Source organism: Dendrobates tinctorius, unplaced genomic scaffold (genome assembly GCF_039654945.1).
Source record: "Dendrobates tinctorius isolate UK_male_01 unplaced genomic scaffold, ASM3965494v1 ptg000062l, whole genome shotgun sequence".
In the NCBI taxonomy this organism is placed as follows: domain Eukaryota; kingdom Metazoa; phylum Chordata; class Amphibia; order Anura; family Dendrobatidae; genus Dendrobates; species Dendrobates tinctorius.
Genome location: NW_027361730.1, coordinates 30879152 through 30903061, shown reverse-complemented (window position 1 = coordinate 30903061; position 23910 = coordinate 30879152). Strand labels below are relative to the sequence as shown.

Below are 23910 nucleotides of genomic sequence, written 5' to 3'. Positions count from 1 at the left end.
ACATGATTGGGGCAGGATTAGAGGATGGCTGACGTGGTACCGATATAAGAAAGGCAATAAGATATAGATCCAGGTAACTACTGCCAAGTAAGCCTGACATCAGTAGTGTGCAAAGATTTTGAGGGCATCATAAGAGATGAGCTTCAGAAATATATTGTAGATAATATTATAATAGCTGACAACCAGCATGGATTCATGAAACATAAGTCGTGTCTAACCAACATGTTGGGTTTCTATGAGGAGGTAAGTACAAGTCTGGATGTAGGTAATGTGACTGGTGTGATTTATCGTGACTTTGCAGAGGCATTTTATACTGTACCACATAACAGTCTTATACTAAAGCTACAGAAGCAAGGGCTAGGGGACACTATATGCAGATAGGTAAGGAATTCGCCAAAAGATTGAAAACAAATGGCACGGTCTCTAAAATGGGATATAGTCAGCAGGGATCTTTACTGGGAGCAGAGAGGACCCTGCTAGAACCGATTATTTTTAGCCGCTTTATTAATGACCTTGTGGATGGGATTGAGAGTGAAGTGTCAGTCTTTGTTGACGACACCAAACTATGTAGGATATTAAAATCTTCAAAACAATCTGGATAATATGTCTGACTGGGCAAACACTTGGCAAATTAAGTTTAATGTAGATAAATGTAGAGTAATGCACCTAGGACGGAGTAATCCTATGGCTGCATATACATTAAATGGGAGTATACTAGAGACTACAGAACAGGAGAAGGACTGCGGTATTCTGGTTACAAGTAAGCTGAGCAGCGGTACTCAATGTCAAGGAGCAGCCACAAAAGCAAAACAAGATTTTAAAAGGTGTGTAAAAAAAAAAAAAAAAAAAATCCTGCGATCCCAACGTATTTTTACCCCTTTATAAATCACTGTTGAGACCACATCTAGAATATGGGATCCAGTTTTGGGCTCCACAATTCTAAAATGATATTCAGACGTTAAAATTAGTTCAAAGACGGGCAACTGGATTAGTACAGGAAAAAAAATACACCTCAGAGGAAGATCTCATTTACATGTATAAAGATACGTGTGGTCAGTACAAAGGACTGGCACATGACTTATTCCTTCCAATGACTATATTAAGGACCAGGGGGCACTCATTACAGGTGGAAGAAAGGCGATTCCGGCAGCTAAATAGGAAAGGGTTCTTTACAGTTAGAGCAGTCATAATGTGGAATTCCCGACCACAAGAGGTAGTACTGGCAGTCACTAACAGCTTTTAAAAAAGGGGTGGATGATTTCCTCAATACACAAAACATTGCGGGTTATAGTTAGTTGAGTGACAAAATGGTGTAAATTGGTACAACATAGGGTATCATTCCTGCTAAAGATCACTAATAGATCTCAGAAATATATAGGTGACTCTCCATTAAATAGAACTCACAAGAGACACTAGAGTCCAAAATACAAAGTCTTTTAGACAATCAAGAAAATTATTTTTTATTGTACAAACTATTTGTTTCCTTAATAATTTACAAAATTCACATATAAACATTAATCTAAATGAGAGTACGTTCATGGTGAGGAACACATAAGCGGGGACATCCGGTTTACAGAATGCACAAGGGGCACCAAAAAGTGCAAAATAGCACTCAAATAACACATCCTAGATCTGAATGACTGAAATATTCTCATTGAATACTTTGTTCTGTACAAATTTGAATGTTCTGACAAAATCACATACAAAATCATCAATAGAAATCAATTTCATTAACCAATAGAGGCCTGGATTTGGAGTCACACACAAAATTAAAGTGGAATGTAATGTCCTTAAAACAAGTCAAAATGAGGCTCAGTATTGTGCGTGGCCTCCATGTGCCTGTATGACCTCCCAACAATGCCTGGGCATGCTCCTGATGAGGTTGCAAATGGTCTCCTGAGGGATCTCCTCCCACACCTGGACTAAAGCATACACCGACTCCTGGACAGTCTGTGGTGCAATGTGACCTTTGTGGATGGAGCGAGACATGATGTCCCAGATGTGCTCAATAGGATTCAGGCCTGGGGAACGGGCAGGGACAGTCCATAGCTTCAATGCTTTCATCTTGCAAGAATTGCTGACACATTCCAGCCACATGAGGTCTGGCATAACCGCACCAGCATATGGTCTCACAAGAGGTCTGAAGATCTCATCTCGGTACCTAATGGCAGTCAGGCTACCTCTGGAGAGGACATAGAAGGACATGCGGCTCTCCAAAGAAATGCCACCCCACACCATTACGGACCCACTGCCAAACCAGGCATGATGAAGGATGTTGCAGGAAGCAGATCGTTCTCCATGGCGTCTCCAGACTCAGTCACGTCTGTCACATGTGCCCAGTGTGAACCTGCTTTCATCTCTGAAGAGCACAGAGGTGAATTTGCCAATACTGGTGTTCTGTAGCAAATGCCAAGCTTCCAGCACCGTGTTGGGCTGTGAGTACAACCCCCATCTGTGGACATCGGACCCACAAACCATCCTCATGGAGTTGGTTTCTAACCGTTTGTGCAGACACATGCACATTTGTGGCCTGCTGGAGGTCATTTTGCAGGGCTCTGGCAGTGCTCATCCTTTTCCTCCTTGCACAAAGGCGGAGGTAGCGGTCCTGCTGCTGGGTTGCTGCCCTCCTACGGCCCCCTCCACATCTCCTGGTGTACTGACCTGTCTCCTGGTAGTGCCTCCAGCCTCTGGACACTACGATAACAGACAGTAAGCCTTCTTGCCACATCTCGCATTGATGTGCCATCCTGGATGAGCTGCACTACCTGAGCTACTTGTGTGGGTTGTAGAGTCCGTCTCATGCTACCACGAGTGTGAAGGGACAACCAACATTCAAAAGTGACCAAAACATCAGCCAGAAAGCTTTGGTACTGAGATGTGGCATGTGTTCCCCACCTGCAGAACCACTCCTTTATTGAGGGTGTCTTGATAATTGCTAATAATTTCCATCTGTTGTGTATTCCATTTGCACAACAGCATGTGAAATTGATTGTCAATCAGTGTTGCTTCCTAAGTGGACAGTTTGATTTCACAGAAGTTTGATTTACTTGGAGTTATATTCTGTTTAAGTGTTCCCTTTAAGGCAGGGGGTCTCAAACTCGCGGCCCTCGGGACAATAGTTTGCGGCCCTCATCTTATGGGCCCTTGGGACAATAGTTTGCGGCCCTCACCTCGGCCGGGATAACACATGCGAGAAACACGGCCAAGTGTTGCATGTGAAATCCCAGTCACACGTAGTACCGCTCATTAAGGTTATGAATATGGACGCCACTCCACTCTCCTAGGCATGGTGCCCATATTCATGAGCTTAATGAGCGGTACCACGTGATGTGTAACAGCATGCTCATACAGGAAGATGGCGCTGGATCATCGGAGCTGCAGCAGGAGGAGGCGAGTATGATGATGGCTAGACAGTCACTGCAGCCTGCTGTCAGCAGGCAAGGCGTATGAGTCACACTCAACACATGCAGCAGGAGCAGCCGAGCAGGGACCGGACCGCGCCACAGACTCAGGTGCGCCGAGTTCAGAATGAGTGGTGGGACGGTGCGGTATATTGCTCTCGGAGGCGGGACATCAGCCGGCCTTATTGCGCCATTACCCCCTGGTTCAGAAGCGGAGGTGGCCGCGGAAATTGCTGCTCAGCGGGACAGAAAAAAAAAGTGGAAAAAACACATCGACTAACACTGAAACAGTGACACCAAGTGGAATTATCTATTACACAGCCCCAAACATGTCTTTTTCAAAGCCTGCAGTGAAGAGAACGGTTGGTGATGAGCACAGACAATTTCAGGAAAAGTGGGACGTGCAATATTTCTTTGTTGAGCACAGGGACATCCCAACGTGTCTTATTTGCACAGAGAAAGTTGCAGTGCACAAAGAATACAATTTGAAACGTCATTACATAACTAGACATGCTGAGGAGTATGCAAAATACCAGGGAGATGAAAGAGCCAACCGGGTTGCTAATCTTAAAAAGATATCTACTGAGGCAACAAGATTTCTTTAAGAAAGCAACCAGATGCAGCAGTCAAAGCTAGCTGGTTAGTGAGATGATTGCTAAAGTAGGAAAGCCATTCAAAGAAGGTGAATTTGTAAAAAAGTGCATATTACAGGCTGCAAGTATTGCCTGTCCAGAAAAGAAAGGTCAGTTTAGCAACATCAGCCTTTCTGCCAACACCGTAGTAGAGCGCATTTCTGACCTGTCAAGTCACATTTATGATCAACTGTGTGGGAAAGCAAAATGTTTCAGTGTATACTCAGTCGCTCTTGAAGAGACCACAGACATCACCGACACTGCCCAGCTCGCAATCTATGTCCATGGTGTTGATGACAATTTTGAAGTCTTAGAGGAGTTGCTCACAGTGATTCCAATGCATGGCCAGACCACCGCTCAGGACATATTTCACCAGCTGTGTGATGCCATTGAGAATGCCGGTTTACCTTGGAGGAGGTTTGTTGGAACAACTGATGGAGCGCCATCAATGACAGGGAGGAAAAATGGACTGGTGGCACTTGTTAAAAAAAGAACACTGGAAGAGGAAGGTGTGGAGGAGGGCATTGCTCTGCACTGCATTATCCATCAGCAGGCCCTTTGCAGCAAATGCCTGAAGTTTGACAATGTGATGTCTTTCGTTGTGAAATGCATCAACCAAATCAAATCCAGGGGCTTAAACCACAGAAGGTTTCGTGCTTTTTTTTAGAAGAAATGGAGTCAGAATATGGGGATGTGCTCTACTTCACCGAGGTATGTTGGCTCAGCAGGGGAAACATATTGAAGAGATTTTTTGAGTTGAGAGAAGTGAAAGCCTTCATGGAGAAAGATGGGGCTGCTGTTCCTGTGCTAAGTGATCCAAAAAGGCTAATTGACTTAGCTTTTTTGTTGATATCACACATGAGCTTAATGTACCGAACAAGAAGTTACAAGACCAGGGGCAACTTGTCAGTGCTGCCTATGACAACATGAGAGCACTCTCTACAAAACTTATGTTATGGAAAGCCCAGCTTTCTCAGACAAACCTTTGCCATTTTCCATCATGCAAGGTACTCATGGAAGCAGGCACACCATTCAGTGGTGAGGAGTATATGGATGTCATTTTGAAGCTACAGGAGGAATTTGATCACAGATTTGCAGACTTCAAGATGCACAGAGCCGCATTTCAAATTTTTGCGGACCCCTTCTCCTTTGATGTGCAAGATGCCCCTCCTGTGCTTCAAATGGAGCTCATTGACCTGCAGTGCAACTCTGAACTCAAAGTCAAGTTCAGGGATGTGAGTAGAGAAGCAGACAAGCTCGGGCAATTTTTGAGAGAATTGCCCCTCAGCTTCCCCGAATGTTCAAGCGGACCATGTGTCTTTTTGGGAGCACATACTTGTGCGAAAAGCTCTTCTCTACCTTGAACTTCAAGAAGTCCAAGTACAGGTCCAGACTTACTGATGAGCATCTTCAAGCCCTACTGAGGGTCTCAACTGCTTCCTCCCTTAAGCCAAATGAGGCTCGGCTATGCGAGAGTAAGCGCTGCCAGATCTCTAGCAGCAAGAATTAGGCAGAAGAAGCCTTGTTCAAAACAGTTTATGTTCAATGTTCCATTCATGTTCAGAAAGTTAAATGTTAAAGAACTGTTAATACAGACATCTGAATAAAAATAATTACATTTCTCTAGTCAGCAACTATATGTGGTTTCTTCAGTCTTCTATATCTGCTGTATTATCATTTTCATTTACTTATTACTGATTGATTTATTTTTTTCTTATGATTGTTAATTTTTACTTATTAACGCAAAATAAGATGAAAAAATAAAGACATTTGATAACATTGGATTGGATTGTTTCTGTAAGAGCTTTTCTTGTGGAAAACCTGATGCGGCCCAGCCTCACCCAGATTCTACCTCCAGCGGCCCCCCGGGTAAATTGAGTTTGAGACCCCTGCTTTAAGGTATGTGCACACGTTGCGGATTCCTGTGCAGATTTTTCAGCGCGGAATCTGCAGAATCCGCAGGTAAAATGACCTGCGTTTTACCTGCAAATTCACTGCGGATTTTCTGTGGATTTGGGCTGCGTTTTTACACCTGTGGATTCTTATAATGGAATGGGTGTAAAAACGCTGCGGAATCAGCACAAAGAATTGACATGCTGCGGAATTTTCTGCAGCATGTGCACTGCGGATTTTGTTTTGGATAGGCTAAAATGGTACTGTACACCACATAAGAATCTGCAGCGGATCAACAACGTGTGAGCCCGGTGTTGCCTGGGCATAGTAACTAACTGTGGTTAGTCATAACAAATTATATTGCTCATAAATTGTCGCTGTATGCCATCTCTTCCTGTATATAGTATGTACCTGTATGTGATATCCCCTGTATATACACCATGTTCCAAATTATTATGCAAATTGTTTTTAAGTGTCATAGCGTTTTTTTAAGGTTTTTTTTTTTAATGAAACCCATTGATGGTATTGTATCTCAGGGTTCTTCGGATCACTGAAATCAATCTCAGATACATGTGATAATTAGTTTGCCATGTGAGCCCAATAAAAGGAAAACCGGATGTTCCACACTATTGAGCAGGCCACAGTTTTCAAGTAACATGGGAAAGAAAAAGGATCTCTCTGCTGCCGAAAAGCATCAAATAGTGCAATGCTTTGGTCAAGGGATGAAAACATTAGATATTTCCCAAAAACTTAAGCGTGATCATCGTACTGTTAAGAGATTGTGGCTGATTCTGAGCACAGACGTGTTCGGGTTGATAAAGGCAGAATGAGGAAAGTTTCTGCCAGGCAAGTTCATCGGATTAAGTGAGCAGTTGCTAAAAAGCCATTACAAACCAGCAAACGGATATTTGAAGCTGCTGGTGCCTCTGGAGTCCCTCGAACCTCAAGGTGTAAGATCCTTCAAAGGCTTGCTGTGGTGTATAAACCTACTATTTGGCCACCCCTAAACAGTGCTCACAAGCATTTTTAAACAGTCTTGTTTACTGAAGAGTGTCGAGCAACCCTGGATGGTCCAGATGGATGGAGTGGTGGATGGCCACCATGTTCCAACAAGGCTGCAACGTCAGCAAGGAGGTGAGTCATGTTTTGGGCTGCAGTCAGGGGGAAACAGCTGGTAGGGCCCATTAAGGTTCCTGAAGGTGTGAAAAATGACCTCTGCAAAGTATATATGGTTTGGTTTCTGAATGACACCTTTCTTCCATGGTATAAAAAGCAGAAACGTGCCTTCAGGAGCAAAATCATCTTCACGCATGACAATGAACCATCTCATGCTGCAAAGAATACCTCTGAGTCATTGGCTGCTATGGACTTAAAAGGAGATAAACTCATGGTGTGGCCACCATCTTCCCCTGACCTCAACCCTATAGAGAACCTTTGGAGTATCAAGCAAAAGATCTATGAGGGTAGGAGGCAGTTCACATCAAAACAGCAGCTCTGGGAGGCTATTCTGACTTCATGCAAAGAAATACAAGCAGAAACTCTCCAAAAACTCACAAGTTCAATGGATGCAAGAATTGTGAAGGGGATATCAAAGAAGGGTTCCTATGTTAACATGTAACTTGGCCTGTTAGGATGTTTTGGAGTTAAATAGCTTTTTTGTTCAGTGAATGTGACCTCCTAATGCTGCAAATTCCACAAATGAGCATTTTCAGTTCCTTAAAACATATCAATTGTTTAGAAATTCTACTGTGCCTAATAATTTGGAACAGTGCATTTTGAGTTTTTATTCATTTTGGAGATTATACTTTTATCATTGGGAGGATTCTTCAATAAAATTCGATGTATACTCTAACTGGCGATGACTTATTAGACTGACTGTCATTTGCACCGACCATTTTGGAAAATCAGAAAAAAAATATCATTTGCATAATAATTTGGAACATGGTGTATGTAACGCCGGTGGGGTCACCTTGTTTCTCCAGCGTTACTCTGCATGTCTCTGCTTTAACCCTTTGCTCCTCTCCCTCTAACTAGCAGGAATACTTTTGTCTGTTACCTGTATGGATGCTGTTCAGTTCCCTGCTCCGCTGCGTAGCTGCACACGTGAGGTCTTTGCTCCGCCGCATGATCATAGCTGCCGCTGTGTAAGCTATTCGCGGGTTGCAAGGTCCTCTGGAGCTGGTGCATGACTTTCCACATGTGTCCAGGCTTGCAGCCGCTGCCAGGTGCCCTAAGCCTCAGTTCCTGTGCTGTAATGGTTTCTGTTTGTGCTTGGGCGTGGCCACACCTTCCCTGCTTTTATTAGGGTTAGTGTGTGCACCCAAGTTGCTTTCCTCAGCCTATTGCTGACGGGCAGCTCCTATATAAACTTACTCTTTCCTGTTGGGCGTGGCCAGAGCTTTGCATTAAGCTTCCGAGTCTTGCCATGTGTGTTTGGTGTTCAGCGCCTGTTCTAGGAAAGCTGATGCCTGTTGTTTCGCCTTCTGTGGGGGCTGAGGACCCAGATTCGCCTTTCTTGGAGGCTGCATATCCAGGCTCATTTCTGTTGTGTCTTGTTTCCCGTCTCCCTGAGGGCTACATTCTCAGGCCTGAACCCTTGATCCTGTATCTATTCCTGTACCTTACCGATCTGTGTCCTCTGTATTATTTTGCTGAAGTCCCTCTGAGTCGGGAACCCTGTACCCAGTGAGTGAACTAACCTGGGTTCGTCTTTTAAAGATGGCGTCCATTGTTTTTGCTGAGCATTTACTATGCTGTGCTCAGCCTGCTATGCGGTGCTAACTCCGTCCAACCCCGGTCCAACCCGGCGGAGCTTGCACCATCCCGCTTGAGTTCCTTCCTAGGTCCGATGCCCGGAGCCTGACGACCGCTGCCTGGTGCCTGGAGATGGTGTCCGGAGTCTGGCGACCGCTGTCTGGTATCCGATGCCCGACCACCTCTGCCTGGTCCGGTGCCATCCGTGTCTCAGCCGATGACCTGAACTGCCATGCCAGTGTGCCTGGTCCTGTGCCATACGTGTCTCAGCCGATGTCCTCGGCTGCCACGCCTGTATCCTGCTGCCACGCCTGTGTCCAGATGTCCAGCCAGTGACCAGATGCTCCCCGGGGTCCACCCTGTGATGATGTCTGTCCTGGGTAGGTGTCTGATGTTCTCCTGCTGAGCCTGTGCTACGCCTGAGAGAGGCTGTCTTGGTATGCGCATGCCAGATAACCCTGTACTGCATCAACCCATGATGTCCTCCTGCCTTCGTCTATTATCCTGAGACATGTACCCTTCTTGATGTGCGTAATCAGGAGCCTGGCATCATTATGCTTTGTTTATGTACTCTGATTTCGCTTAAGTAAACTTTATGTTTCCACATACCTGAAGTTGTGCGGTGTTATCTAGTTCTGCATGTCGCCATCTTGCCCACATGCTCAGCTGCCACAGAACCTGCTCACTGCCCTTCCAAAGTCAGGGTAGGTCCAGGTTACCCTTCTGTGGTCCAATGGGTCCACATTCTGTCCGTACCAGGGACGCTCGCCCCACGGCGACGTGGAGGAGTCGGCTGGGCCAAGTCCTCGGCCACAGCCGTAACAATATAGCATATACCTGTATGTCATCTCCTCCTGTATATACCTGTATGTCATCTCTCCCTCTATATAGTATATACCTGTATGTCATCTACAGGTTCCATCCCGTCTGTACACTGTGGAGACGCAGTGTCCCCGCAGCACAGATCATTTCAGTGTGGCGGCTCCGCCCCCTGAGTGTAATACCATTTAGTTAGAAATTGTAAAGAAGGACTAATTTAGAGTGACATTAGTTGTAACTGTATAAATAAGTTTAAAGTGAGCCAGGCATGTTAGGTTGGCGCTGTTACACAGATTAAAATAATTCCTGGGTTGGAGAAATCAGTCTTGTTTCTTTTTTTAATCTGTGTTTGAATTTTTAAGTTAATGAGATGCTTCTTGCCAGACCAAGAGAGGTTCCCGATTCTGGGCTCCTCCTGCAGTCTGTGTCAGAGGGTGGTCTGTGTCAGAGGGTGGTCTGTCGGCACGGTAATAAATTGTGTTATTTCCAGCTTTACAGAAGGACACCATAGAAACGATAAGAATAATAGGCCTCAGTTACCACAACTGTCTACAAGGGAAAACTTGCTCATACCAACCAATCACATTTCAGCTTTCATCTTTTAAACAGCTCTGGTGAAATGAAAGATGCATAGTGATTGGTTGCTACGGGCAACACAGGCAGTGCAACCTGTTGTGGTCAAGATGATGTGCCTATGAAATATGTATATTAAAGATATATACATGGAGTGAGTGTGGCTATGTGAAGTAGGCATGGCTTGATACACACACAGCTTTATATATTAGATATATAAAAAAGTCAGTTTGAAAATGGCGCTGGCTGCGCCAAGCTTAGTGGAGACAATTTTCTTTTCCTCTCTAGCAGGATGGCGCCGACGGTTCCTGCGCATTAGTAGCTGTCAGATAGCCAATAAGCTGCTACTGCACAGGCGGCACCATTATCAAACTACTATATATTTTCTTTATGGAAAACATGAAAGAAAATATCTTACTTGAAAAAAATCCCTTCTGCAGGCAGGCGCCATTGATGACGCTTGCACTGCAGCATGATCGCATATATGTTTATGCAATCCCTTTCTTTCATGCTATCCATAAAGAAAAAAAAAAAAAAAAAAATCAGTTTGAAAATGGCACCGGCCATGCCTGCACAATAGCAGCTATCGGCGATCTGACAGCTGCAACTGCGCAGGAGTCGGCAGAGCCATCTTGCTAGAGAGGAAAAAAAAAAAAAAAATTGTCTTCACTAAGCTGGTGCAGCCAGCACCATTTTCAAACTGATTTTTTTTTTTGTTTACATAATCCATCATGTAAACTAGGGTGCAGGTCACAGAGATCAGTGACCTACCTGTCAGAAGACATACTGATGAATAGCTAATCAGTGCACCACATGAAGACCGCCCCAAAGCACAAGCATATCATTAACTCAAAACTGAAAATAAAGATTACACAACAACCACAAGACGGATTTCATCAACCAAGGTATCATTTTAATCAGTATAGTAACATGATATTTAAGGTTGAAGGAAGACTAAGTCCATCTAGTTCACCCATAGCCTAACAGGTTGATCCAGACGAAGGCAAAAAAAAAAAAAAAACCCTATGCGACAAACACTAAGCTCCACATTGGGGAAAAAAAATGTCCTTCCCAACGCCAAACACGGCAATCAGACTAATTCCCTGGATCAATGCCCTATCAAGGAAACTAGTGTATATAACCTGTAACATTATACTTTTCAAGAAAGGCATCCAGTCCCTTCTTAAATTTTAGTAGGGAATCACTCATTACAACATCATATGGCAGAGAGTTCCATAGTCTCACTGCTCTTACAGTAAAGAATCCGCGTCTGTGATTATGCTTAAACCTTCTTTCCTCCAGACGTAGAGGATGCCCCCTTGTCCCCGTCACAGGTCTAAGAGTAAAAAAGATCATTAGAAAGGTCTTCCTACTGTCCCCACATATATTTATACATTGTAATAAGATCACCCCTAAGCCTTTATTTTTCCAAACTAAATATCCCCAAGTGTAATAACCTGTCTTTGTATTGCAGACCCCCCAGTGCTCCAATTACCTTGGACGTTCTTCTCTGCACCCGCTCTAGTTCAGCTATGTCATTCTTATACACCGGAGACCAGAACTGTACACGGTATTCTAAGTGTGGTCGCACTAGTGACTTGTATAGAGGGAAGATTATGTTCTCCTCATGAGCATCTATGCCTCTTTTAATGCATCCCATTATTTTATTTGCTTTTGCAGCAGCTGCCTGACACTGGCCACTAAATGTGAGTTTGTCGTCCACCCATACACCCAGGTCTTTTTCAGTGACAATTTTGCCCAGTGTTTTACAATTAAGTACACAATTATACATCTTGTTTGTTCTCCCCAGGTGCATGACCTTACATTTATTCCCATTAAAGCTCATTTGCCATTTATCAGCCCAAGCTTCTAGTTTACATAAATCTTCCTGTAATATTAAATGGTCCTCCTCTGTATTGATTACCCTGCAGAGTTTCGTGTCATCTGCAAATATTGAAATTCTACTCTCTATGCCCCCTACAAGGTCATTAATACATTTGTTAAAAAGAAGCGGGCCCAATACTGACCCCTGTGGTACCCCACTGCCAACCGTGACCCAGTCCGAGTGTGCTCCATTAATAACCACCCTTTGTTTCCTATCTCTGAGCCAGCTCTTAACCCACTTACACATATATTCCCCTATCCTCATTGTTCTCGTTTTATGCATCAACCTTTTGTGTGGCAACGGATCAAAAGCTTTTGAAAAGTCCATGTATACCACGTCCACTGCATTCCCTTGGTCCAGTCCGGAACTTACCTCTTCATAAAAGCTTATCAGATTAGTCTTACAGGAACAGTCCCTTGTAAACCCATGTTGATATTGGGTCATGAGGTTATTCTTCTTCAGATACTCCAGTATAGTATCTCTTAGAAAAACCTCCAGGATTTTACCCACAGTTGAGGTTAAGCTTACTGGCCTATAATTTCCAAGTTCAGTTTATGTCCCCTTTTTGAATATTGGCACCACATTTGCCGTACACCAGTCCTGTGGTACAGATCCTGTTAGTGTGGAATCTTTAAAGATGAAAAATAATGGTCTATGACTGTACTTAATTCCTGCAGTACTCGGGGGTGTATCCCATCCGGGCCCGGGGATTTGTCAATTTTAGTGATTTTTAGACGCCGCCGTACTTCCTGCTGGGTTAAGCAGGTGACATTTAATGGAGAATTTTTTTTATCACTGATCAGGTTATCCGTCATGGGATTTTCTTGTGTAAATACTGTTGGAAAAAGTCATTTAGCATATTGGCTTTTTCCTCATCCAACATTTCACAGACTATTTTTAAGGGGGCCAACACTATCATTTTTTAGTTTCTTACTATTTATGTAGTTAGAATATTTTGGGATTATTTTTACTTTCTCTGGCAATGAGTCTCTCAGTCTCAATCTTTGCTGTCTTGATTTGCTTTTTACAGAATTTATTTAATCTTCTGTATTTATTTAATGCCTCATCACTACTTACTTTTTTTAATTCTCTAAATGCTTTCTTTTTGTCACTTATTGCGCCCCTTACAGCTCTATTTAGCCATAGTGGTTTCCTCCTATTTCTAGCATGTTTATTCCCATACAGTATATATTGTGCACAGGTCCTATTCAGGATGCTAATAAACGTCTCCCATTTTCCTTGTGTATTTTTATGTCTCAGGATATCGTCCCAGTTAATTGCACCAAGATCATCTCTCATCCGTTGGAAATTTGCCTTCTTGAAGTTTAATGTCCTTGTAACCCCTCTACTACACATCCTATTAAAGGATACATGAAAACGTATTATTTTGTGATCACTATTACCCAAGTGACCCTCAACCCTTACATTTGATATGCGGTCTGGTCTGTTGGTTAATATTAGGTCTAGCAGTGCCCCCCCCTCTTGTTGGGTCCTGAACCAGTTGAGAAAGGTAATTGTCTCTCATAGTTGTCAAAAACCTATTACCTTTACTGGAACTGCAGGTTTCGGTTCCCCAATGTATTTCAGGATAGTTGAAGTCCCCCATAATAATGACTTCTCCTTGAGTCGCAGCTTCATCCATTTGCTTTATGAGGATATTCTCTGTTGCTTCCATTATTTTTGGAGACTTATAACAAACCCCCATCAGTAATTTATTAGTTCCCCCTCCCCTTATCTCCACCCACAGGGACTCTACATTTTCATTAGATTCATATATATTATCATGCAGGATAGGTTTAAGTATGATTTTACATATAAACACACATCTCCCCCTCGCTTATTTGCACGGTCATTTCTGAACAGACTATAGCCCTGTAAATTAACCGTCCAGTCATGGCTCTCGTCCAGCCATGTTTCAGATATCCCCACCATGTCATAATTATGCTCCAAAAAATTTAATTCTAATTCCTCCATTTTGTTGGTGAGGTTTCTAGCATTAGTATACATGCACTTTATATATCTCTCATTACCTCGATTCTTCTCTAAAATCTTAACCCCAACCCCCACGCCACCTCCAATTTCTTTATTTGTGCTCAGGTCTCCATCGTCCCCTCCTATAAAATGAACACCTCCCCCCACCAGTCCCTAGTTTAAATGCTCCTCCAGCCTTCTAGCCATTTTCTCCCCCAGCACAGCTGCACCCTCCCCATTGAGGTGCAGCCCGTCCCTAGCGTAGAACCTGTAGCCAACTGAAGTCGGACTAGTTCTCCAGAAACCCAAACCCCCTCCTTCCTACACTAATTCCTGAGCCATTTATTGATCTCGCTAATCTCCCATTGCCTCTCTGGTGTGGCACAGGCAGTATTTCAGAAAATACCACCTTGGAGGTCCTTGCTTTAAGCTTGAAGTCTAATTCCCTGAAATCATCTTTAAGGATCTTCGACCTACCTCTAACTTTGTCATTTGTGCCAATGTGCACCATGACCGCTGGATCCTCGCCAGCCTGTCTCAATAATCTGTCAACCCGATCAGCTATGTGTCGGACTCGAGCACCAGGTAGGCAGCACACTGTTCGACGATCTCTGTCTTTGTGACATATTGCCCTGTTCCCCCAATAATTGAATCCCCCACTACCAGCACCTCTCTACCCTGCCCTGATCTCCTATTTCCCCCTAACTGGAGCAGACACTCCTCTGGCTTTCAGTGGACATGCCTTGCTGCAGCAGTGCTACCCCTGTTCTGACACCCCCCTCAGCTGCCAACTTAGCAAACTTATAGGGGTGTGCCAGATCAGGACTAGCCTCCCCGGCGCGCTTCCCTCTACCTGCCTTCTAACTGTCACCCAGCTAGCTGCCTCACAGTCCTGCAGCTCCTTACTACCATTCTCCCCCACATCTATCCCATTGAGCGTCTGCTCAGTGAGAAGACTCCTTTCCATATTGTCGTATGGATCTCAGTGTTGCCAGCTGCTCATTTAGATCCAGTATCTGGGCTTCCAAACGCACAACGTGCTCACATCTCACACAGCAGTATGCACCCTCGACCGGCTGTTCAAGGATTGCATAAATGTGGCAAGATGTACACTGGATGGCATTGGCAATAATGGAGCTCATTTCCTAATGGGGATTGCACCAGACAGAAAAGATAAGTAAAAATATAAAGTATTTAAAAAAAATACAACCAACAATGCAATTCCTCCCCTGGAAACTCACTGAATCACAAGTCACACACTTACCCCCCCCACCCCCCCCTTCAGCTCAATGCACGTCCAAAAGGACCAAACGGCGCTGACATGACAGTGTCTGTAGGTTACTCAAAACACAATCCTGCTGATAGCTTCCCTTTAAATCACATTAACGTTCTTGCCTTGTTGAGTGATGACATGTATGGGGGAGTCAAGAGAAAGGTGTCCCATGAACAAAAAAGATCAGATGATAGAGATGGGGCTATTACTGTGGGACAATGCACACATAGATTTTACAGATGCCAGAAAAAACAAGTTTAACAGTGAGTGATGAAGAACAAACCCACCGATCCTAAACCCACCGATACTAAATTATAGAATGTGTCATGCCGCAAGATGCCTGGAGCAGTGTGCACGCGCGCCTTACCTCATGGCTGCACGCTGTTGCTGGGTAACCATCCGCCTCTGTCGGACTCTGCAATCCGCTGTATTCTGGAACCCCTGATCATGTGCCTTTTCCTATGTTCCAGCCCTGCTCTGGTTCTGCAATCCGCTGTATTCCTGGAACCCCTGATCATGTGATCTTCTCTATGGTTCTACGCAGGCTGTTCTAGCAATGCTCTCTATGATCCTGGAGGATCTGAACCCAAAGTCCCTCCCTGGTCCTGACCCGGAAGTACTGGTGCTATATCAGACCGCCCCTCCCTTTGGTCAGGGCCTGAGTATCGTGTTGCTTCCCGGCATGGCTGCTTGGTCGCTCCCTGTATTCTGTGCCCCTGCACTCTGCCCTGTAGTGCGTCTCTGCACACGCTCTGTGCTTGTACTCTGCCTCCTGTCTCGTGCCATGTCTTGTGTTGTCTCTCGTGCTATGTTTGTTCTTGCCTTGCCGTACTTGCGCTGTTCTCTGCCTTTACCTGTTTCGCCATGTCTGGTCTCTGCTATTCTGAGCCTTGTAGTGCTTCTCATGTTTCTTGTCTCTGCCTGGTTTTTCGTACTCTGTCCTTTTGTGCTCTCTTGAACATTTCCTTGTCTAGTCCCAAGGCTTTGCCTTGGCCCGGCTCTGGGCTTCGGCCTACGCTCCGCTGCTAGCTCTGTTCTCTCTTTGACCTGACTGTGTTTCTGCCTATGTTCCTCTCCGTGCTCTGCTCCCTGTCTTGCTCTGCCTTGTTTCTTGTCTTGTTTTGTTGCTTCATGTGCTCTTTGCATGCGCCTGGCCTTCCTAGCCTCCTGTTTGTGCCTCAGCCGTGCCCGCCTGCTTGTGCCTCAGCCGTGCTTGTCGGTCAGTGACAGCTGTGTCGCCTGCCATGCCTCAGCCGGGTTCGCTGGAGTCTTGCCCGTCTGTCAGTGCCGCAGCCCGATCAGCTAGCCAGTGCCCCAGCCGTGCTCTCTGTGCTTCCTTGCACCTCACGCTATTTCTGCACTGTGCTCTACGTGCTCTCTAAAGCACGCGCAGGCCCTCGCCTGCTCCTTGGCATACCTCCCCGTGCTTCTGTAAAAGTACGCGCAGGTTTTGCCATGTAACCTGTCGTGCCCTCTTGCACGCACAGGCCCTATCCTTTACCCTGGCGTGTCCCTTGCACACTCAGGTTCTTTTCTTAGTCTGAACCCTGGCGTGTCTCTTAGCACGCACTCTGTCTCGGAACCTGTCCCTGGCATGTCCCTCTACACGCGCAGGCCTCCGTCCTTGTACCTGTCCCTGGCGTGCCCTCTGCAAACGCAGGCCTCCGTCCTGGAACCTGACCCTGGCGTGTCTCTTAGCACGCACCCTGCCTCGTATCCTGGTTTGTCTGCCAGACTCCCGAAGCCTGCCGACCGCTGCCAGAGGTCCGGAACCAGATGACTACATCATGATGCCTGGATCCTGTCAGTCCTTGCCAGTCTTTCGGAGTCCGATGCCTTCGCACCTGCCTTGGATCCTGGCATGTCTTCTAGCACGCACACTGCCTTGGACTCTGGCGTGCCCTAGCACACATCCTTCCTAGGAACTCTGGTGTGACCCCTAACACGTACCCTGCCCTGGACCCTGGTATGTTTTCTAGCATGTGTTATGTCTGGAACATTTGGCGTGCCCTTGCACGCGCCTTGCCGTGTTTCACTGTTTGTGCCCTGCACCTGATTCTCTGTTTATGCCTTGCACCTGATTAAAGTGTGAAACCACGTTTGGTGAAGAAATCCTGTGACCTCGCCTTATGTTTCGTATCCCGTTTGTCCTGTTGCTAGACACTCAATAGTGTCTCCCTGAGAAGGGCCGTCTGGTCCAGCTGCCGTGATGGCTCACCCCATTGGTCTTGCCCCTGACACTCCCTGTACAGGGGGTGGGTTCTCACTAGGTCAGCTCGCCCTAGGTGGGTGGGTGCCATGGCCCAGAGGGTCCACTCTAAGAAGAAAAACGACTCAGCGTAAGCTGACGCTCGTCACAGAATGTTTCACTTATCTTTTCCTATCCAACTTTTTCAACCTATTTAAGGACAAAACAATGGTGGAACACTTTCTCCAAAGGCAATAGATACTCATAACTATTAAGCTAAAGATTACTAAAATAAGATAACATCTATCATTTTTATTGCATCTTTATTTATTGGGATTTCCAGATCATTGCCTACTGAATCATGGAAAATATTCAGGAAATCAGCAAACAAGTTTAACCAAGCCATATATTTCCTTATTTCCACTCATATTACATAGGTAACCAGTCATGCGGTTTACTCATGTAAACCTGGCAGCACCTTGTTCTTATACATTAAATTTGCCTTGTAAAAAACAAGTCTCTTGCCCATTCCCTAGCACAGCGTATGTAATAAAAAGATGATCACTCGGGTAGTATGACAGTGAGAGGTAGGGCCAAGTGGTCTTGTGAGCATCTCCAATACATGCCAAGCAACCAATGTGAGACTGCCTAAGTGTCCCCTCTGCCTCTGTGTGGATGAAGTGAAGGACAGCCTTGTAAATTTGGCACAGGTAATCAGAATATTAGAAGACCAGCTGTACTAATTACCAGAGCTAGATTTATAACGCTTCATAGATGATGTAGGGTACATTGCCCATGTTAATCGAAGGCAGACTTAAATGGAGTGCTGAGCATTGTCTGGAGACATTTTTATAACTTATGCTGGGCTGGAGGTATGTAAAAGTCAAGTAGTTAAAAAGCTATAAATCAGACTATATATATTTGCCTACCAATTGGAACTTCCAAAATAATATAAATCCGAAAAAAAACATGGAAGTTTTCTCACCATAAAAAATTCCAAATATTTATTTAAATCAATATAAGGCAACAGTGCAGAAAAATTGTAAAACAGGGACAACAATACAAATAAAAGCATTAAAATATTCATAGTATAGAGTAAAAGTGGTATATGTCCATTGCACAAAAAGAAAATCACAATTGTCACAAGGAGAAATCCTGTTTTTTTTTTTGTGTTTTTTTTTTTAGTTAAAAAGCTAATGTGTAAAAGCAAGGCAGTGACTACAGAAGAATACTCCTTGCTGCATGTCGTGTGCAGTAAGATAGAGATGGCACTTACCGTAGCTAGAAAGGACTAAAGCAAGATAGTACTTTAGTAAGCAAATAGAAGCAGCAGGTATATGTTTTGTCTTATTTAAACATCCATTTCTAGCTTTAGGGTTTCTTCAATGATCTCCGTCCCATAATTATTTTCATTTATTATATTACAATATATAGTACTCACTCTGGGAGCGGTGGGTTTACATTCTCTTTGGCTTCCTCAATGTCTTCACTGACTGGTGGAAGCAGCGCAGAAGCCGGTCCTTCCATCTAGGAGTAACAACAAGGTAGAACTCAAAATCGAGCATTACCCCATATTCTCAATACAGAAATATCTTGCATGTGAAATAGAAAGGCTCACAAGTCCCTTGGAAAATCTGTAAAAACAAAAACATATGCTTTGTTACTGAGCATGGGTGATGGAACGATAAATGGGAATTTACTTGTCCCTTTGAAGCAGTTGCTAGGTTGTGAGAGAAGTTTCTAGAAATAACAGTATACCACGTTACACTCTTCTTGCACAATCCTAGATGAGAGACAAAATGCTGACCATATTCGTTAACTTGGCCCCTTTCTTACTACGGCCAAGCAGAGCATAGGGAGTCCACAACTAGCATTTTGTGATTTCCTGCGGGGGGCACGTTAGCGCTTCCTACGAGCGCTGCAGCTGTGCATTGTACAAAACACAGGAAGCACCAGCCGAAGAACAATTGCAGGCGACATTCGAAAGGCTGCACGATGACCCCAAACAAGTTACCACCAAAATAGATGGAAGAGCATCTAGTTGCCACCCACCTTAACTCATTTTCTAGAGCTCATCTACCGATAGTGAGGTTTATGTACTGTGTCTGATACTCCATAACTTTTCATAACTCAGTACCCAAGAGAGACACTAATTCCAGATGACAAATGCCAGATAAAAAAAAAAAAAAAAAAAAAAAAAAAAAGAGGAACTATAATGAAAATCTAACAGATTGCAGAAGAAAACCTTTCAAAAAAGTTTTCCATTAATACATGTGCTGCATGGGGACTACAAACCTGTGTTCGTTCTGACTCAAAGAAAAGGCCTTTAGGTGAGCAGCGATTATATATACAGTTGTGCTCAAAAGCTTAAATACCCCGGAAGAATTTTTGCTTTCTTGGCCTCCCTAAAGAGAATATGAATGGTAACACCGAACCTTTTTCTCCACTCATGGTTAGTGGTTGGGTGAAGCCATTTATTGTCAAACTACTGTGTTTTCTCATTTTAAATCATAATGACAACCCAAAATATCCAAATGACCCTGATCAAAAGTTTACATACCCTGGTGATTTTGGCCAGATAATATGTACAGAAGTTGATACTAATGGGTTTGACTGGCTACTAAAGGCAACATCCTCACCTGTGTCCTGTTTATTTGTAATCAGTGCATGTGCATAAAAGCTGAGTGAGTTTCTGAGATTCAGACAGGCTCTTGCATCTTTCATCCAGCCACTGACGTTTCTGGATCGTGAGTCATGGGGAAAGCAAAAGAATTCTCAACGGAACTACGGGAATAGGGAATTGAACTGCATAAAACAGGAGAGGGATACAAAAAGATATCCAAGGAATTGATAATGCCAGTCAGCAGCGTTCAAACTGTGAATAACAAATGGATAATAAGGGGCTCTATAAAAACAAAACCATGGTCAGGTAGACCATCAAAAATTTTGTCCACAACTGCCAAGAAAATTGTTTGGGATGCAAAGAAAACCCCACAAACATTAGCTGAAATACTGGACTCTGGAATCTATCGATGTGGCTGTTTCAAGATGCACAATAAAAAGGCACTTGAAAAAAAATGGGCTGCATGGTCGAGAGAAGAAAGCCATTCCTGTGCAGATGACAAATTATCTCGCCTACAATATGCAAAACAGCACAGAGACAAGCCTCAAAACTTCTGGAACATGGTAATTTGGAGTGATGAGGCCAAAATTGAACTTTTTGGCCACAACTATAAATGTTACATTTGGAGAGGGGGTCAACAAAGCTTATAATGAAAAGGACACCATTCCTACTGTAAAGCACGGAGGTGGATGTTTTGGGAATGTGTGAGCTACAAAGGCACAGGAAACTTGGTCAAAGTTGAAGGAAAGATGAATGCAGCACATTATCAGCAAATACTGGAGGCAAATTTGCAATCATCAGCCCAGAAGCTGCACATGGGCCGTACTTGGACATTCCAACATGACAACGATCCAAAACACAAGGCCAAGTCAACCTGTCATTGGCTACAGCAGAACAAAGTGAAGGCTCTGGAGTGGTCAGCTGTCTCCTGACCTCAATATCATTGAGCCACTCTGGGGAGATCTCAAGCACACAGTTCATGCTAGACAGCCCAGGAATTTACAGGAACTGGAGGCTTTTTGCCAAGAAGAGTGGGCAGCTTTACCATCTGACAAAATGAAGAACCTCATCCACAACTACCACAAAAGACTCCAAGCTGTCATTGATGTTAGAGGGGGCAATTCACAGTATTAAGAAATGGTGTATATAAACTTTTGATCAAGGTCATTTGGATGTTTTGGGTTGTCATTATGATTTAAAAGGAGAAAACACAGTAGTTTGATAATAAATGGCTTCACCCAATCACGAGTGGAGAAAAAGTTTTGGTGTTATTCATATTCTCTGAAAAAAAGGCCAAGAAAGCAAAAATTCTACTATGTAAACCTTTGAGCACAACTGTAGTTGATCAGCACTTGTTATGAGCCGAAATCTCATGGAGACGGAACTTAGAAGTAATGTATACGAGATCCATAACTAGAAGTACCAGAAATGGCAGGCAGTTCTCATCAGCTTACATTTTTTTTTTTTTTTGCATAACACATGCATGACCATTTTATACCCCCAGCCCGAAACGTGGTGCTGAAGTAAAAAATTAGAGGGAATCTGTCATTAGGTTTTTGCCACCTAATTTGAGAGGAGCAAAATGTACTGATAGAGGGGGCAGGAATGGAGAGAGGTCTCTAACTTACTGGGCTGCTTGCTGTAGTTTTAATAAAATCACAGTTTTATCAGCAGGAGATCATCACTAGAGGACAGACTAGTAAACCTGCTGTCACAGTCAAGCATATCCAAGAGATCTGTGTTACCCCATCCCCAACACTGATTGGCAGCTTTATTTCTTCACTGTACATGGGCAGAAAGCTGCCAATCAGCGGTGTGGACGGGGTTCTACAGAGTTCAGAGAACTGCTAGGTCCGCAGCCGCTAAAACGGATTTAAATAGAATTACAGGATGCAGTTCAAAAAGTGACATTACTGGAATCAGAGTCTCTGCCCCTACATTATGCTGCACTCAGATGGTGTGGCATAAATCTGGTGACAGATTCCCTGTAACTTTAGAACAGCAATAGATAATCTACATATTTAGATGCACATTGTCAAATACACAACAAAGCCAATCTCTCTCCCCGTAATGTAATTCCCACATACAGAGTCAAAGGTCATCACTGACAGCATTAAACTCCACGTCTCATGATCAGAGGCAGTCATATAATGCCAAAGAACCTGATCCGACCACTGGGCTAGTGCCAGATATGGATACTGGAGAAATGGGGAATACGGTGACTACTGGGGATGAGGACACTGCTGTAACTACTGGGATGTGGGAAACCCCAGGTTGCCAGTGCTAGATTTTAACATTTGAAGCTGGCTCCTTGTCTTGGCTAGTGTCTGTCAGGTCTATTATAGTGTTTGACCAATATGACTGATGTTAATCTAAGTCAATAAATCATAATCTGTCCAATGCAGAGTTATTACAGTCATGGTGGGGGTTGGGAGGGTGATCAACACTCTGAAATGGATCAAGAAGGCCTCGTCTACCCGATAAAAACAAAGGTGTTCATACATAAAGATGTGTGCTCGGTGGTGGTCATCCTCCTTGTTTCTGGCATATCGCCATTTCCTGAGTCAGCTGAAATACTGGAGCAGCTGTCATTACCATGAAATGGCCCTTCCTGATGGATGCGTCAGAACACTCTAGGTTTCATGTACACCAGTAAGTGTTTCACCTTTCACTGACCTAACCCGAGTGACTTCCTCAGATTTCATAACTGCAAGGGTATCAGTTATCAACCTCCATATACTGTCTCTAGGAAGAAGCAGGAATCTTCCATAATTTCCAAGTCTACAGATAATGGGGCCTGACAAAAAAAGTACAAGGCTTAGGCAGAGCAAACAGACTCGACAGTTGTAAAATGCACTGGATTTTTAAAGTGGTCCATATGGTTTAATAAATCTGTCAAATCTAAAGGCTCCCAAAAACAGAATAACATCGGCCGAGGCCAAACCCACCGATATAGTCTAAGGCCGGTTTCACATTAGCGCTTTTTAAGCGCACGCACGGCCGGGGGTAGCTCCGCCCCCGAGCCGGCTCTCTGCCCGGCGTGCCCGCCCCTTGCTTGTAGCGCCGCCTCCTAGCAGACAGCGGCGCCTGCGATCGGCGCACCCTATCTTTAGCATAGGGTGCGCAGATCGTGTGCAGGCCGTGCGCTAGTTGCGCTTTGACCTGCGCTGCGCACTTCTGACGGTGCGCCGTGCGCGCCAAAATCCGAAAAGTTCGATTTTGGCGCGCACGGCGCACCGTCAAAAGTGCGCAGCGCAGGTCAAAGCGCAACTAGCGCACGGCCTGCGCACGATCTGCGCACCCTATGCTAAAGATAGGGTGCGCCGATCGCAGGCGCCGCTGTCCGCTAGGAGGCGGCGCTACAAGCAAGGGGCGGGCACGCCGGGCAGAGAGCCGGCTCGGGGGCGGAGCTACCCCCGGCAGTGCGTGCGCTTAAAAAGCGCTAATGTGAAACCGGCCTAATGTGTGCGCCCTGCCAACATACGATGTTGGAAGAAGATAAGGATCAAGCACGTCCGATTTAGGACTATCCATCCTTTTGTTCTCTAGATACAAGCTGCTGATAGAGAAGTCTCCTGTATATGGGAGAGATAGCCGCCGGCCAAACCATTGCTCGGAGGACAGATATCTAATGTAATTGGAAGGCTTAAATTTGCCCCACCTATGGCTTAGTTTGTGCGCCATCAGTTAGATGCATTGTGTAGAACATCCAAACCCCTTTCTAGAGAAGCCTCACCTCTTTGTCCGATGGACAAGTCGTCAGAAGGGTCTAAAACACATCAGAAATATGGAGCACGCTATGAATCTGTTTTAGGAAAGCAAAAACAGACCAGAATTTGTGCATCAATCTTATTATTCCCCGTTTTCTTCTAGATTTCAATGTTTATGTTCTTTTCTT

The 23910-nt window shown here is 44.5% G+C and overlaps 1 protein-coding gene across 4 annotated transcripts in view; it reads right to left on the bottom strand.

Moving 5' to 3' along the window:
- The window catches only part of HMG20A (high mobility group 20A), a 52526-nt gene that overhangs the window by 21445 nt on the left and 7171 nt on the right, over window positions 1-23910 (bottom strand). For all 4 annotated transcript variants that reach the window (XM_073579483.1, XM_073579482.1, XM_073579481.1 and 1 more), the window contains one exon: window positions 18831-18916. In XM_073579483.1, coding sequence (XP_073435584.1) covers window positions 18831-18916 — 86 coding nt within the window. The remainder of the gene's footprint in view (window positions 1-18830; window positions 18917-23910) is intronic.